The 11,426-nt window shown below is 43.7% G+C and overlaps 4 protein-coding genes across 9 annotated transcripts in view; 2 read left to right on the top strand and 2 right to left on the bottom strand.

The window, feature by feature from the left end:
* LOC123998763 (STE20-related kinase adapter protein alpha-like) overlaps positions 1 to 10,938 on the bottom strand; it is a 40,420-nt gene extending 29,482 nt beyond the window's left edge. The window contains exons 1-2 of the mRNA XM_046303893.1: positions 10,889 to 10,938; positions 10,652 to 10,709 (exon numbers count right to left, since the gene is read on the bottom strand). The gene's annotated coding sequence lies outside the window, so the exon portion shown is untranslated. The remainder of the gene's footprint in view (positions 1 to 10,651; positions 10,710 to 10,888) is intronic.
* The window catches only part of ddx42 (DEAD (Asp-Glu-Ala-Asp) box helicase 42), a 48,680-nt gene that overhangs the window by 29,862 nt on the left and 7,392 nt on the right, over positions 1 to 11,426 (top strand). The gene's annotated exons all lie outside the window — the stretch shown is intronic.
* Positions 289 to 3,094, top strand: LOC123998764 (E3 ubiquitin-protein ligase RNF113A-like). The gene is made up of 10 exons (XM_046303894.1): positions 289 to 439; positions 735 to 814; positions 905 to 1,003; positions 1,152 to 1,259; positions 1,416 to 1,525; positions 1,633 to 1,739; positions 1,860 to 1,949; positions 2,072 to 2,165; positions 2,256 to 2,362; positions 2,930 to 3,094. Exons 1-10 carry the CDS (start codon positions 337 to 339, stop codon positions 2,995 to 2,997), a joined length of 966 nt encoding a protein of 321 aa, XP_046159850.1. The 5' UTR covers positions 289 to 336; the 3' UTR covers positions 2,998 to 3,094.
* On the bottom strand, positions 3,136 to 11,420 carry LOC123998760 (STE20-related kinase adapter protein alpha-like). Of its 6 annotated transcripts, XM_046303887.1 has the most exons (14): positions 11,283 to 11,420; positions 10,889 to 10,967; positions 10,652 to 10,709; positions 9,549 to 9,577; positions 6,015 to 6,117; positions 5,770 to 5,891; positions 5,457 to 5,565; positions 5,141 to 5,264; positions 4,894 to 5,065; positions 4,696 to 4,800; positions 4,317 to 4,567; positions 4,191 to 4,233; positions 3,907 to 4,071; positions 3,136 to 3,690 (listed from the first exon to the last, which is right to left on the bottom strand). In XM_046303887.1, the coding sequence occupies exons 2-13, from the start codon at positions 10,898 to 10,900 to the stop codon at positions 3,925 to 3,927; spliced, it is 1,275 nt and encodes a 424-aa protein (XP_046159843.1). In that variant the 5' UTR covers positions 10,901 to 10,967; positions 11,283 to 11,420; the 3' UTR covers positions 3,136 to 3,690; positions 3,907 to 3,924. The 6 variants fall into 6 exon arrangements, with proteins under 6 accessions (XP_046159843.1, XP_046159844.1, XP_046159848.1 ...); XM_046303888.1 differs by having other exon boundaries at positions 3,136 to 4,071; positions 10,889 to 10,929; positions 11,283 to 11,393; XM_046303892.1 differs by lacking the exon at positions 9,549 to 9,577 and having other exon boundaries at positions 3,136 to 4,071; positions 10,889 to 10,929; positions 11,283 to 11,322.

Raw genomic sequence — 11,426 nt, 5'->3', positions numbered from 1 at the left:
CATCAAGATACCCAATGCACATATGTTGATTTATCCTCCATAAAATATCCCATCATTTAATAATCCTACATTTTATCATAATGTGCTTTGCGGTTTTATAACACTATAGAAAAGGATATTAATTTAGTTGCGCCACAACATATCTTACGAATAATATGCAATAAAACAATTAGAAATTGGCATGAAATAAATGCAAATGTAGTCTACTTAATTGTATATGTTGTAGTGTAGATAATTGGCCACAAGGTGGAATACTGTGCCAAATTATTGTGACTCCTCGACGCTAGAGGTCGCTCTAAAATCGTACTTCGCCATTTTTTGTAAATAGAATGAAAGATGGCGGAGTCAGGGGAATCCAAGGCAACCTGTACTTTTCTATTTAAAAAATCTACCAAAAAATGCAACGCTCGGAAGAGAAAAGCCAGTGACAGCGACAAAGGTGAGCTACAGTGTTTGAGTCCAGCTCAGTGTTGTTTCAAAAACTAACAAAAATACTGCATTGTGCATGAAAAACATGGCTATTAGTAATAGTCCTCGAGCTAGCTATAGTAGCGAACTAACCTAGTTAGCTAACATTTTAAGTTGATTTAGTAAGGCGTTCAGATTGGGCTAAGTAAAAACAAAACTACTGCCAACTATAAAACACCCAAGCATTGGAAATTATTGTGTAAGTGGCCGAGTACTGTAAACACGGAAATGTCCCACTCACATGCTGATGCTTGCCTCTTTGTCAGATGGCAACAGTGACGAAGACAAGAATGCCGTTGTCAGAAAAGAAAAAAAGACGGGTTCAGCAAACCCTATGATTCAAAGGGTAACGTCGCATGACTCTGACTACAAACGAATCAGTATTTTATACGAAACATTTTTTTATAGTGTGAAATCATTCTTCTCTTCTCCCCAGACAAAAAAAGTAGAGAGAGAGGAGGTGTCATCTGCTGAAAGTGACGAGGAGAAAGAAAGAAAGAAAGTCACTGTCGCTTACAAGTCCACACGGTCAGCGGTGAGTTATTTTGAAATATACCTCACTACCCATTAATCTATGAATTAATATATTAACAATGTTTTTTATTTAAAATCCTACTTGCCCCTTTATTGCTCAGCCCTGTATAAAGCTATCAATCTCGTCCTCCTCCCTTCGCTGTGTATAGAAACCAGAGGGGCCAGATGACATGGGAGCAACTGCAATCTATGAGCTGGACACCGCAAAGGACAATGATGCTCAGGCCATCTTTGAGAGGAGTCAGAAGATCCAGGAGGCAAGACATCTGTCTCTTGTTGGAGGAACTTTGTTTCCTTTGTGTATCTACATCTTAGTATTGTATCATTTGCATTCTTCCCCTAGTTTTGTTGTAAATTGGGACAGTGTTGGTCCACAAATGCTTAATAAGGGTCTCTATCCTCTCCCTCACCAGGAGCTGACCGGTAAAGAGGATGATAAGATCTACAGAGGAATGAACAACTACAAAAAGCACATCAAGCCCAAAGACTCCACCATGGGAAATGCATCATCTGGCATGGTCAGGTGTGGATGCATGTTATGTGACAGAGTAAAGTTGAAATGTCTAGGGGAAAGTTTTAATTGTTTTTGCCAAGTATTTGCTTCATCAGTGTTCTCTTTTCTTTTGTCAGGAAGGGCCCAATCCGGGCCCCAGAGCACCTGAGAGCCACAGTGAGGTGGGACTACCAGCCAGACATCTGTAAGGACTACAAAGAGACTGGCTTCTGTGGCTTTGGAGGTGAGTCAGGACTTTGCTGGAAGGTTGCCTCCCCCAATGTCGAGCTTTACATAGGTCCTCCTTTCCCAACTTGAATTAATCATCTGTGGAAGTCTCTTCAAGTTTCTTTTCCCTCCTTAGACAGCTGCAAGTTCCTCCATGACCGCTCAGACTACAAACATGGCTGGCAGATTGAGAGGGAGCTGGACGAGGGGCGCTATGGGGCCAACGGTGAGTTCACAACAGGGGAGAAACACAGGGCTGAAACACAGGGCTGTGTAGATTTAAGATTCAGATTAGAGAGTTGACGGTGTGATACAGCTGTTCAGTAATGTGTTGTGGTCTGTATGTAGATGATGAGAACTACGAGGTGAGCAGTGACGAGGAGGACATGCCCTTCAAATGCTTCATCTGCCGAGAGTCCTTTAAGAACCCTGTCATCACCAAGTAAGACAATGCTCCTTCAGAACTCCTTCACCATTAATTGTGTAGAGAAACTTCCAGCTAATCAAACCACTCATGTCTTGTCTCCCGCAGGTGTCGGCACTACTTCTGTGAGACCTGTGCTCTTCAGCACTACCGCAAGTCCCAGCGCTGCTATGTGTGTAACGTCCAGACCAACGGCGTCTTCAATCCAGCTAAAGGTGAGGATAATGCATCTCAATTACCATGGTCAGCATAGTGGTATGGCATGAACATTAGGTCTTGGATGGTCCACCAAAGCATCACTTTAAGCTAAGAAAACAAAACTAAAGCTACAGTAGTTTGTTAACCATGGAGCTTATGTTGCCTGACTCCTCTGCTCTATCGTTTGCTACATACTTTAGTCTGAGACCACAATCATTGAAGTTGTTTGTTGTGATGCTAAAATGAGTGGTGTTGTAAACAAGTCATCAGCAATTGGATAATCTCTAACCAGAGTACCAATGACACATTTAAATGTTGCTTTACATGTGTGTTCTGGCCCCAATCAGACAGTCAAGAATGTATTTCCATTCTAGGAATCTTAGGGGAGGTACTCTGCTCCAGAAATTCATGTCTAGTGGCGTTTGGCTGGAGCAAGGAGTTTTGGTAGACAGGGTAAAGGACTCATCTATAGTCAGTCAAATAGAAAAAGCTCACTGCTCGAATATTCAGGCCCGTGGCTGTGTAAGGCTGAGTTGAGTTAATAAGCTCCAGGCAGTAGCCTTAAATGTTCTCTCTCTCCACAGAGCTGGCAGCCAAGATCGCCAAACACCAAGCCATGCTAGACCAGCCACCCTCTGATGAAGAAGATTAGCAACCTACTGTAAATACAGTACCTGTCCAATTTCAGTGTCTGTTGTCTCTTCACTGTTTCATTGTCAAGCCTTCCGAAATAAAACACGATTTTTAAATAGTTGACTGATTACTTACAATGACAGTGAGAGCCTGGAGGTGAAAGGTATTTATTATCAAGTAAAATAGTTGACACTCCCTACACTTTCCCTTCATGAAACCCAGACAAACTATCTGAAACAAGCACCATTGTAACATTCACTTTTTTTGCAGGACATAAATGGTCAATAACAGGAAGGTTAATCAAATACAGGGACCTCAGTTGGCACAGTCTAGTGTTAACTTGCTTTGCTATCTTCAGTTGAAGGTTTCAGGTAGAAACAGATTTTTTCTTCCCTCTGAGTAAAACTGACAGTTCAGTATGAGAGCCTCTTCTCAGCCGTGAGGAAATGCAAACACTGTCTGGTTCGTGATAGCCTTGGACAAACTTCTGGAATCTTCCATCTGTGATGGCTGATTGGATCGACCCTTGGTAATGTGGTCAGTTCCTGGTCTTTAATGTCAACAGATGGGTCAAGTACAGCTCAGATTTAAAAAAAAATAGGTAGTCTCTCTGCTATACCTTTTAATGGAGCATCTCCATTGGCAAGTGAAAGAGCTGACTGGACATACTCGCCCATACGGTTCTTCGACGGGTCCAGAGCTGTAGTAGAATCTGGAGAGATGTGTGCGTGAGAGGAATTGGGTGTCAGTCAGTGCAAAGGTCTGTCTGCTCATGCATCTTTTAGACTAGAGAGATGGCAGCTGGCTTTTAAACCCAGTCAAAGGGAGGAGAAACTGCTTTGAATTATTTACATGGGCCATTTAATAAGAACAAAGCGTAAATCCAGTCTGAAGTCTTCTCAGAGCGTCTCTTGGTTACTACACACACCACTTTCCTGTTTCTCTGTCAGAAGTCCCAGTCATCCACATCCATGTGGCTGAGGCCAGACTCCAGGCTGGCCAGTACAGAGGCAGCGTCCTGAGGCTGGGTACTCTCAAAGCCCGTTATGGGCCGGAACAGCTCAGGCAGAGCCTCCGATGGCCGACGCTTGATCTAGGGAAGAATGGAAAGAAATCTCATGGGGATTCTAATCAAGTGTGACTGAATGACACCATTATATGACTTAATGTTGTACATTGATGTTGAGGGGGGAGGAACTAGATCCTACTGACCTGTTTGAAGAAGGAATGACCAATGAGAGCACTAGCTGAGGGTCTGAGGGGGGAGAATAAACAATTAAATGAGCTAAAATTCATAAGACAATGTGAGGACCAGCAGCCTAGCTTGGCGTGGCTCACCTCTTCTCTGGGTCCCTCTGGAGACACAGCTCCACAAAGGCATGGAAGTGGGGAGAGAAGGTACGACTGTAGGGGTGGCTCCCCGAGGAGGAGGGCTCTCCGGTAGAGTGGTGGGCCCCTCCGGTGCTGGGGCCCTCACAGATCCCAGAGTCAGCTCCAGAGCGGGAGGGCTTCATGGTCAGCTCCTCTGGGGGGATGGTGGTGGTATCCAACAGACAGGGGACTGTCCCGTTCAGCTTCTCCAGCAACATCTAAACACAGAGGACCACGAAGAGGACAGGGGGGAGGAAGAGGAATGTAGAGATAAGTCAATTGAGGAGCAGAATATATATCTTTCAGAATAAAGATCGGGTGAGGGGTTGATCTGGCCACAAGTCACCTGTGTGGCTGGCATGTCTTTGAAGGGCACATGTCCATTGGCTAGCTCACAGGCTGTGATGCCAAGACTGTAGATGTCTGACCGGAAGTCGTATCCCTGCAGATTCTGACACACACCAGGGTTGACCGACAAACAAATTAAGGTATTATAGTTTAAAAGCAAGGTATTGTATGTTAGCCAGGAGTGGTATGGAGTTACCTGCTGCAGCACCTCTGGGCTGAGCCAGGGCAGCACCTTGATGCTGTACTGGGGGAAGTCATGGACCACTCTGGCCCGCTGGCCGTGACGGATCAGACTGATGATGCTCCTCAGACCAGACATACACACCTGACCGTCTACCGAGATCAACACGTGGCTGGCCTTCACGCTCCTAAACACACAAAATTAGACGCCATGTCACAATCTTGCATGAAAAGTCCTGGGCCTGTGTGTACTTTGTACTTACCGGTGTACATAGCCCATGTGGTGGATGTAGTTCAGGGCTTTGAGCATGCCCAGTAGGATGTAGGCGATGGCCAGCTCATTCATCCCATCAGTGAAGTGGCTGCTGATCAGGTCTCTGGCCGACCCTAGGACATGTTAGACACTACATTAGTCAGAGAGAGAGCAGAGGACTGAATAGTAGGATTATTGGAAACAAATTACATTAGTGTGGGAATGGTAACTAGAGTTCTCCGGTCTACATTTAGCTTTTGACTACATTTCACTAGGACCAGAGTGGTGTAGTGTTACAGTCAGTGCTCTCCTGTCTGTCTCCTCACCATAGGCCATGAAGGGAGAGATGACCCACAGCTCGTTCTCTGCTATGAAGATGCTCCTGTAGGGCAGGATGCTGGAGTGGTGGAACAGCTTAGATACATGGAGCTCAGCCTGAGAGAGACAGAGATTAGACTGGGTTAGGTTTAATGGACAGAGAGGGAGATTAGATTACATAACAGGTGAGGTCATAAAGCAAGGGATGAATGCATTCAGAGGGGAGGAGTGAAAGAGGGATATAAAGACGATGATGATTTGACTGATGTCTGTCTGCCTGGCAGAGGCAAATGTGACAGATGGATGGTGACAGGTCCAGACCTGCAGGTAGTTGACCATTTCATTGGTGCAGGACTCCAGGTCAATCCGACGGATTGCTACGTGTTCCCCTGTGGGTCTGTATCTGGCAAGGTTGACGGTCATCAAGTCCTCCAGGCCTCGACCTAGCACAGCAAAACACACACACCAAATTAGACTAGAGACAGGAGCACAGACAATGTATTCAACAAACACACAAGCGCCTTGGCAGCCAAGTCACTGGGGTTGGAAGCCTGAGACTGACTGACCGATGATGGTCAGGAGCTCATAGGCGCTGCTGTCGGGGAGGAAGCTTCCCATTGTGTCCCGCCGTGGGACTGAGGTCAGGCTCTCGTGGCTGTCTTCATGGGCCTGGGGGGGGGGCAGCAGGGAAGGAGTTAGCGTTGGAAATGATAGCCTAAATTGGCCCTTAGTGTTGGGCATTACTTGTGGCATTGTGAGAGTGGCCTGCAAACGGTTGATCCTAAATCATATACAGTTAGACTACAGAACAGAGTGTGTACGAGCCGTACTTGTGGAACCTGAGTGGAGAACATCTAACTTCAGGTTAGAATTTTGTTGGTGGCAAATTATAAGCAAGAAGCTACATCAATTATGAATCATGCCTTCTCTAAACCTCATCACACCATAGTGCTTGAAATATTAACGCTTATGGTAAGATACATGCAGAGTGGGTACCCAAAAATAATAATGAGTGTGTTCAGAGAGGAAGAGGCGAAGCAAGAGGTTGCACTCTCACCAAAATGTGTCCAAAATAAGCCTAATGTGTTTCAATGGGCTTATTTTGGACTTAAACTTGTTTCCTGCCTTCCCGCCTATGTAACAATGTTTGGCGGAGACGTGAGCATCTCGAGTATCATCTCAAAAGACAAAATAGGGATCCAACAGCAGTCTTAAAAGATGCTCAGAAAAAATAACTTTTCACTGTCAAAATGTTTGACTGGAAAAAATATTTATGCAGGGCTCTATGCTAAAAAATGTTTTACAAGGAGCACGTGCTCCTAAGTTAAAATGTAGAGGCACATAGAAATGTAGGGCCACAATGAAAAATGAAACAATTACAAACAACAAAAAATAACAAAGGGGTACTGGTGCTCCCGAATTAAAATTCCAGGTAACAGTAAAATATTTTGATGCATATGCGACCAAAATGGTACCACTGTAGAGCCCTGGAAAGGGGTGTTGGCCTAAACGTACAGTTGAAGTCGGAAGTTTACATACACTTGGGTTGCAGTCATTTAAACTCGTTTTTCAACCACTCCACAAATGTCTTGTTAACAAACTATAGTTTTGGCAAGTCAGTTATGACATCTACTTTGTGCACGACACAAGTAATTTTTCCAACAATTGTTTACAGACAGATTATTTCACTGTATTACAATTCCAGTGGGTCAGAAGTTTACATACACTAAGATGACTGTGCCTTTAAACAGCTTGGACAATTCCAGAAAATGTCATGGCTTTAGAAGCTTCTGATAAGCTAATTGACATAATTTGAGTCAATTGGAGGTGTACCTGTGGATGTATTCCAAGGCCTACCTTCAAATTCTGTGCCTCTTTGCTTGACATGGGAAAATCAAAAGAAATCAGCCAAGACCTCAGGAACAAAATTGTAGACCTCCACAAGTCTGGTTCATCCTTGGGAGCATTTCCAAACGCCTGAAGGTACTACGTTCATCTGTACAAACAATAGTACGCAAGTATAAACACCATGGGACCACGCAGTCGTCATACCGCTTAGGAAGGAGACGCATTCTGTCTCCTAGAGATGAACGTACTTTGGTGCAAAAAGTTTTAATCAATCCCAGAACAACAGCAAAGGACCTTGTGAAGATGCTGGAGGAAACAGGTACAAAAGTATCTATATCCATAGTAAAACGAGTCCTATATCGCCATAACCTGAAAGGCCGCTCAGCAAGGAAGAAGCCACTGCTCCAAATCCGCCATAACAAAGCCAGACAATGGTTTGCAACTGCACATGGGGACAAAGATCGTACTTTTTGGAGAAATGTCCTCTGGTCTGATGAAACAAAAAATAGAACTGTTTGGCCATAATGAACATCATTATGTTTGAAGGAAAAAGGGGAGGCTTGCAAGCCGAAGAACACCATCCCAACTGTGAGGCACGGGGGTGGCAGCATCATGTTGTGGGGGCGCTTTTGTGCAGGAGGGACTGGTGCACTTCACAAAATAGATGGCATCATGAGGTAGGAAAACTATGTGGATATATTGAAGACTTCAGTCAGGAAGTTAAAGCTTGGTCGCAAATGGGTCTTCCAAATGGACAATGACCACAAGCATACTTCCAAAGTTGTGGAAAAATAGCTTAAGGACAACAAAGTCAAGGTATTGAAGTGGACATCACAAAGCCCTGACCTCAATCATATAGAACATTTGTGGGCAGAACTGAAAAAGTGTGTACGAACAAGGAGGCCTTCAAACCTGACTCAGTTACACCAGCTCTGTCAGGAGGAATGGGCCAAAATTCACCCAACTTATTGTGGTAAGCTTGTGGAAGACTACCCGAAATGTTGACCCAAGTTAAAGAATTTAAAGGCAATGCTACCAAATACTAACTGAGTATGTAAACTTCTGACCCACTGTGAATGTGACGAAAGAAATAAAAGCTCAAATAAATCACTCTATTCTGACATTTCGCATTCTTAAAATAAAGTGGTGATCCTAACTGACCTAAGACAGGGATTTTTTACTAGGATTCAAATGTCAGGAATTGTGAAAAACTGAGTTTGAATGTATTTGGCTAAGGTGCATGCGAACTTCCGACTTCAACTGTTTTAGGTTATTAATAAAAAGATATGCAGTAACAGCTTAATAACCATTTCTCTACCAATTTCCAGCCAGCATTGTGAGGTAGATGCCCATCATGTTAAATCACTCAGACGGGGTTGTCATGTGTTGCCAAAAATGGAACACATGGAACTCTATCCATTCCATTCAACTCCAGTTCACAACCATTGGTGGATCCAGAGATTTCCACAACAGTGACACATTAGACATGAACAAATGACCAGTTGCTAATACCCTCCCACCCCCACCTACATGCCCTCTGCTTTCTAGTAAGGGAGAACTACAGTGAACACAGGCAACGGACTTAAACTACTTCACTAACATGAAACAGGCTTGGTCAAAATTAGTGAGGACTTTCAGTGAAGAACAACAGAAACCTTAAATCAAATAGTAACACCATGTTAGGACCACGCTGAGGTTCCTAAGGGCCCATTAAGGCTGGCTTTACAGGGAGATTATCGGTCAGCTGAGACCAAACAGCCATTTTCCGTGACAGCCGTAAAAGATAAGTGCAGGTCAATTAAGCCAGGTAATTACAGATGACCCATCATTGTCCACGCTAAAAGACACAAACTGTGGTCAACTTTATGAATCAGGAAGGACTGTTTTGATCTCTGGAGCAACCAGGTAACACGTAGTATTAATGGGGTGATCCATCTGTCCACTTATACTGATCACATCTTTTTTTCATCAGACTTGAGCAACCTCAGTTGCTCTCTCCTCCAACCCAACCATGTCTCATCAAGAGGACATCACTACTGTATGCTCCACCAATCTGCCAACTCCCCCAATAGGAAACCCTGGTGGGTGAAGTAGGATGGGCCTCAAAATACAAAGCACATACAGCACAGCATTGTGAATCAGATGCCCATGCACAAAAGCAAACAGGGCTTGTGAATTCATTCACGTTGGCTCCACCCTCACACACAGGCAGATGGAACGATCGAGAGTAGTGACTGGAGTAGCACACTTACTTTCCTGTGAGAGCTTCCCTGAGCTCGCTCTGTGGTAGAGAAACCACATCAATGACAAACACACACACAAGAGAAGGATCTGTGTTTAGAGCAGCTCAGGAACCATTAGGTACACTAAGTGTAAAGTACAGCATGTGGTGTTTGTTGCAGGAGTCGGATCAATGCTGCTAGCTGGCTCCCATAACAAGGAGGATTCAGTTTAAGCTAATTAGATACCTTTGATACATCTGTTAAATCAGTGAGGAATCTGAGGATTCAGTCAAGCAAGATTGAGTGATTATGCATTACCATGGGAACAGGAAGCAGCCAAAACCAAACTTGAAATTAAGCATATGAACGAACACAGAACAATTATGCAATGTGAGCTGAGCACATAGAAATATTAAGATAATGCAAAGCTTGATGGTGAAGCCACCCCCCCCAGCTATTCAGCTATTTCCTGTCCCCCAGCTATTCAGCTATTTCCTGTCCCCCAGCTATTCAGCTATTCCCTGTCCTCATGTTAGTGTCTAATAAGACCCATATACTGTAGAAACATCTCTTTGAACCTGCCTCATCCCCACCACACGTGTTACCCTTAAAATGTGATTTCCTTAATAAATATTTGACCTAGGTATCATGTCAACTTCGTATCTACTACAAAGACCAATGGCGCAACAGAATATTAATCTGACATGCAGTATTCTGAGTCTGCACATTTACCGCATTGATCAAGTCTGCCAGACAAGGAGACATCACACTGGAACAAACTCTCTTCAATGCTCACATGTAACATACAGTGAGACATCTGACATCTGCAGAACATTGAAGCAAGCAGTAGATCTTAGGTGTCCTGAATCTATGTGGGAGACAGAGGTATCCAGCCACATATTGCCAAAGAACCAATGCTGATTGAATTCCTGTAGGTTTAAATTGTATTATGCCAATTGTTTGTTAGAGTGTGTTGCTTTTTAAAAACTGTGCAATGCAAGATCTTGTTTTGAAAGCAAAGCTGCACTTAGGATATAGCTAGCAGGTACTGTATGTGGGTTGGGGCAACTTCATAGCTGATGATAGGTCTTGTTTGTAAGCAGCAGTTGATTGGGGAAGCTGCATGACCTTACCTCCAAAAAACTCAAAATCCCTCAGGCTCTCCACACTCAATTTCTCTGAGACCCAACGCTGGGATTGAGAAAGGGAGAAAGAGACAGATAGGGCAGATACCACAGGTCAATCACTTCTCCAATAACTGATCATTGCTGTGACTCTGACTGGTAAGGATTCAGCACAAATATTTGATACATTTTCCAGACTGAGCTCTGACGTCAACAGGCAGGGGAGCGCTGACAGAGTTCACTCACCAGAAAAGACATGGATCTGTCGGTTGTGGCAGCTAGAACCGCTGAAACCCCATCCAGAAAAAAACCTCCAAAATAAATACTAACACAGTAACAGGAAAGGAAACACGTTAACGTTACTTCGCTATGAACAAGACATGTAGCTAACTATAACCTGCCTATAGAATCATTTAAGTTGTAATGTTAATGTGAAATCCATTTCACAAATAGTATAATAGATAGGCCCAAAAACATGTTATTAGCAGGACTACTAGCTAACGTTAGCTAGCTACAGTAACATATTGCTATGTAAAAATAAAATAACTAACGTTAGCGTGGCTAGCTTACGCTCTATTTTTCATTACATTAAACAACACAGATTCGGTAGCTATATAAACCACGATAGCTAGTAACCTACCTGTATGTTAACTTGAAGAAACAGCTAGCTAGTATCTGGTGAAGTGAGTTTGTTAGCTACAATTTTCAACAAACCACTATTATCGAAAATGGGCGGAAACTAATGTCACACGTTTGCGTTGATTGGTTCGTTGTTGTGAGAAGC

This window comes from Oncorhynchus gorbuscha, linkage group LG16, assembly GCF_021184085.1.
Source record: "Oncorhynchus gorbuscha isolate QuinsamMale2020 ecotype Even-year linkage group LG16, OgorEven_v1.0, whole genome shotgun sequence".
In the NCBI taxonomy this organism is placed as follows: domain Eukaryota; kingdom Metazoa; phylum Chordata; class Actinopteri; order Salmoniformes; family Salmonidae; genus Oncorhynchus; species Oncorhynchus gorbuscha.
Note: the sequence above shows the minus strand (reverse complement) of the source record. Positions and strands in the feature narration are given on the sequence as shown.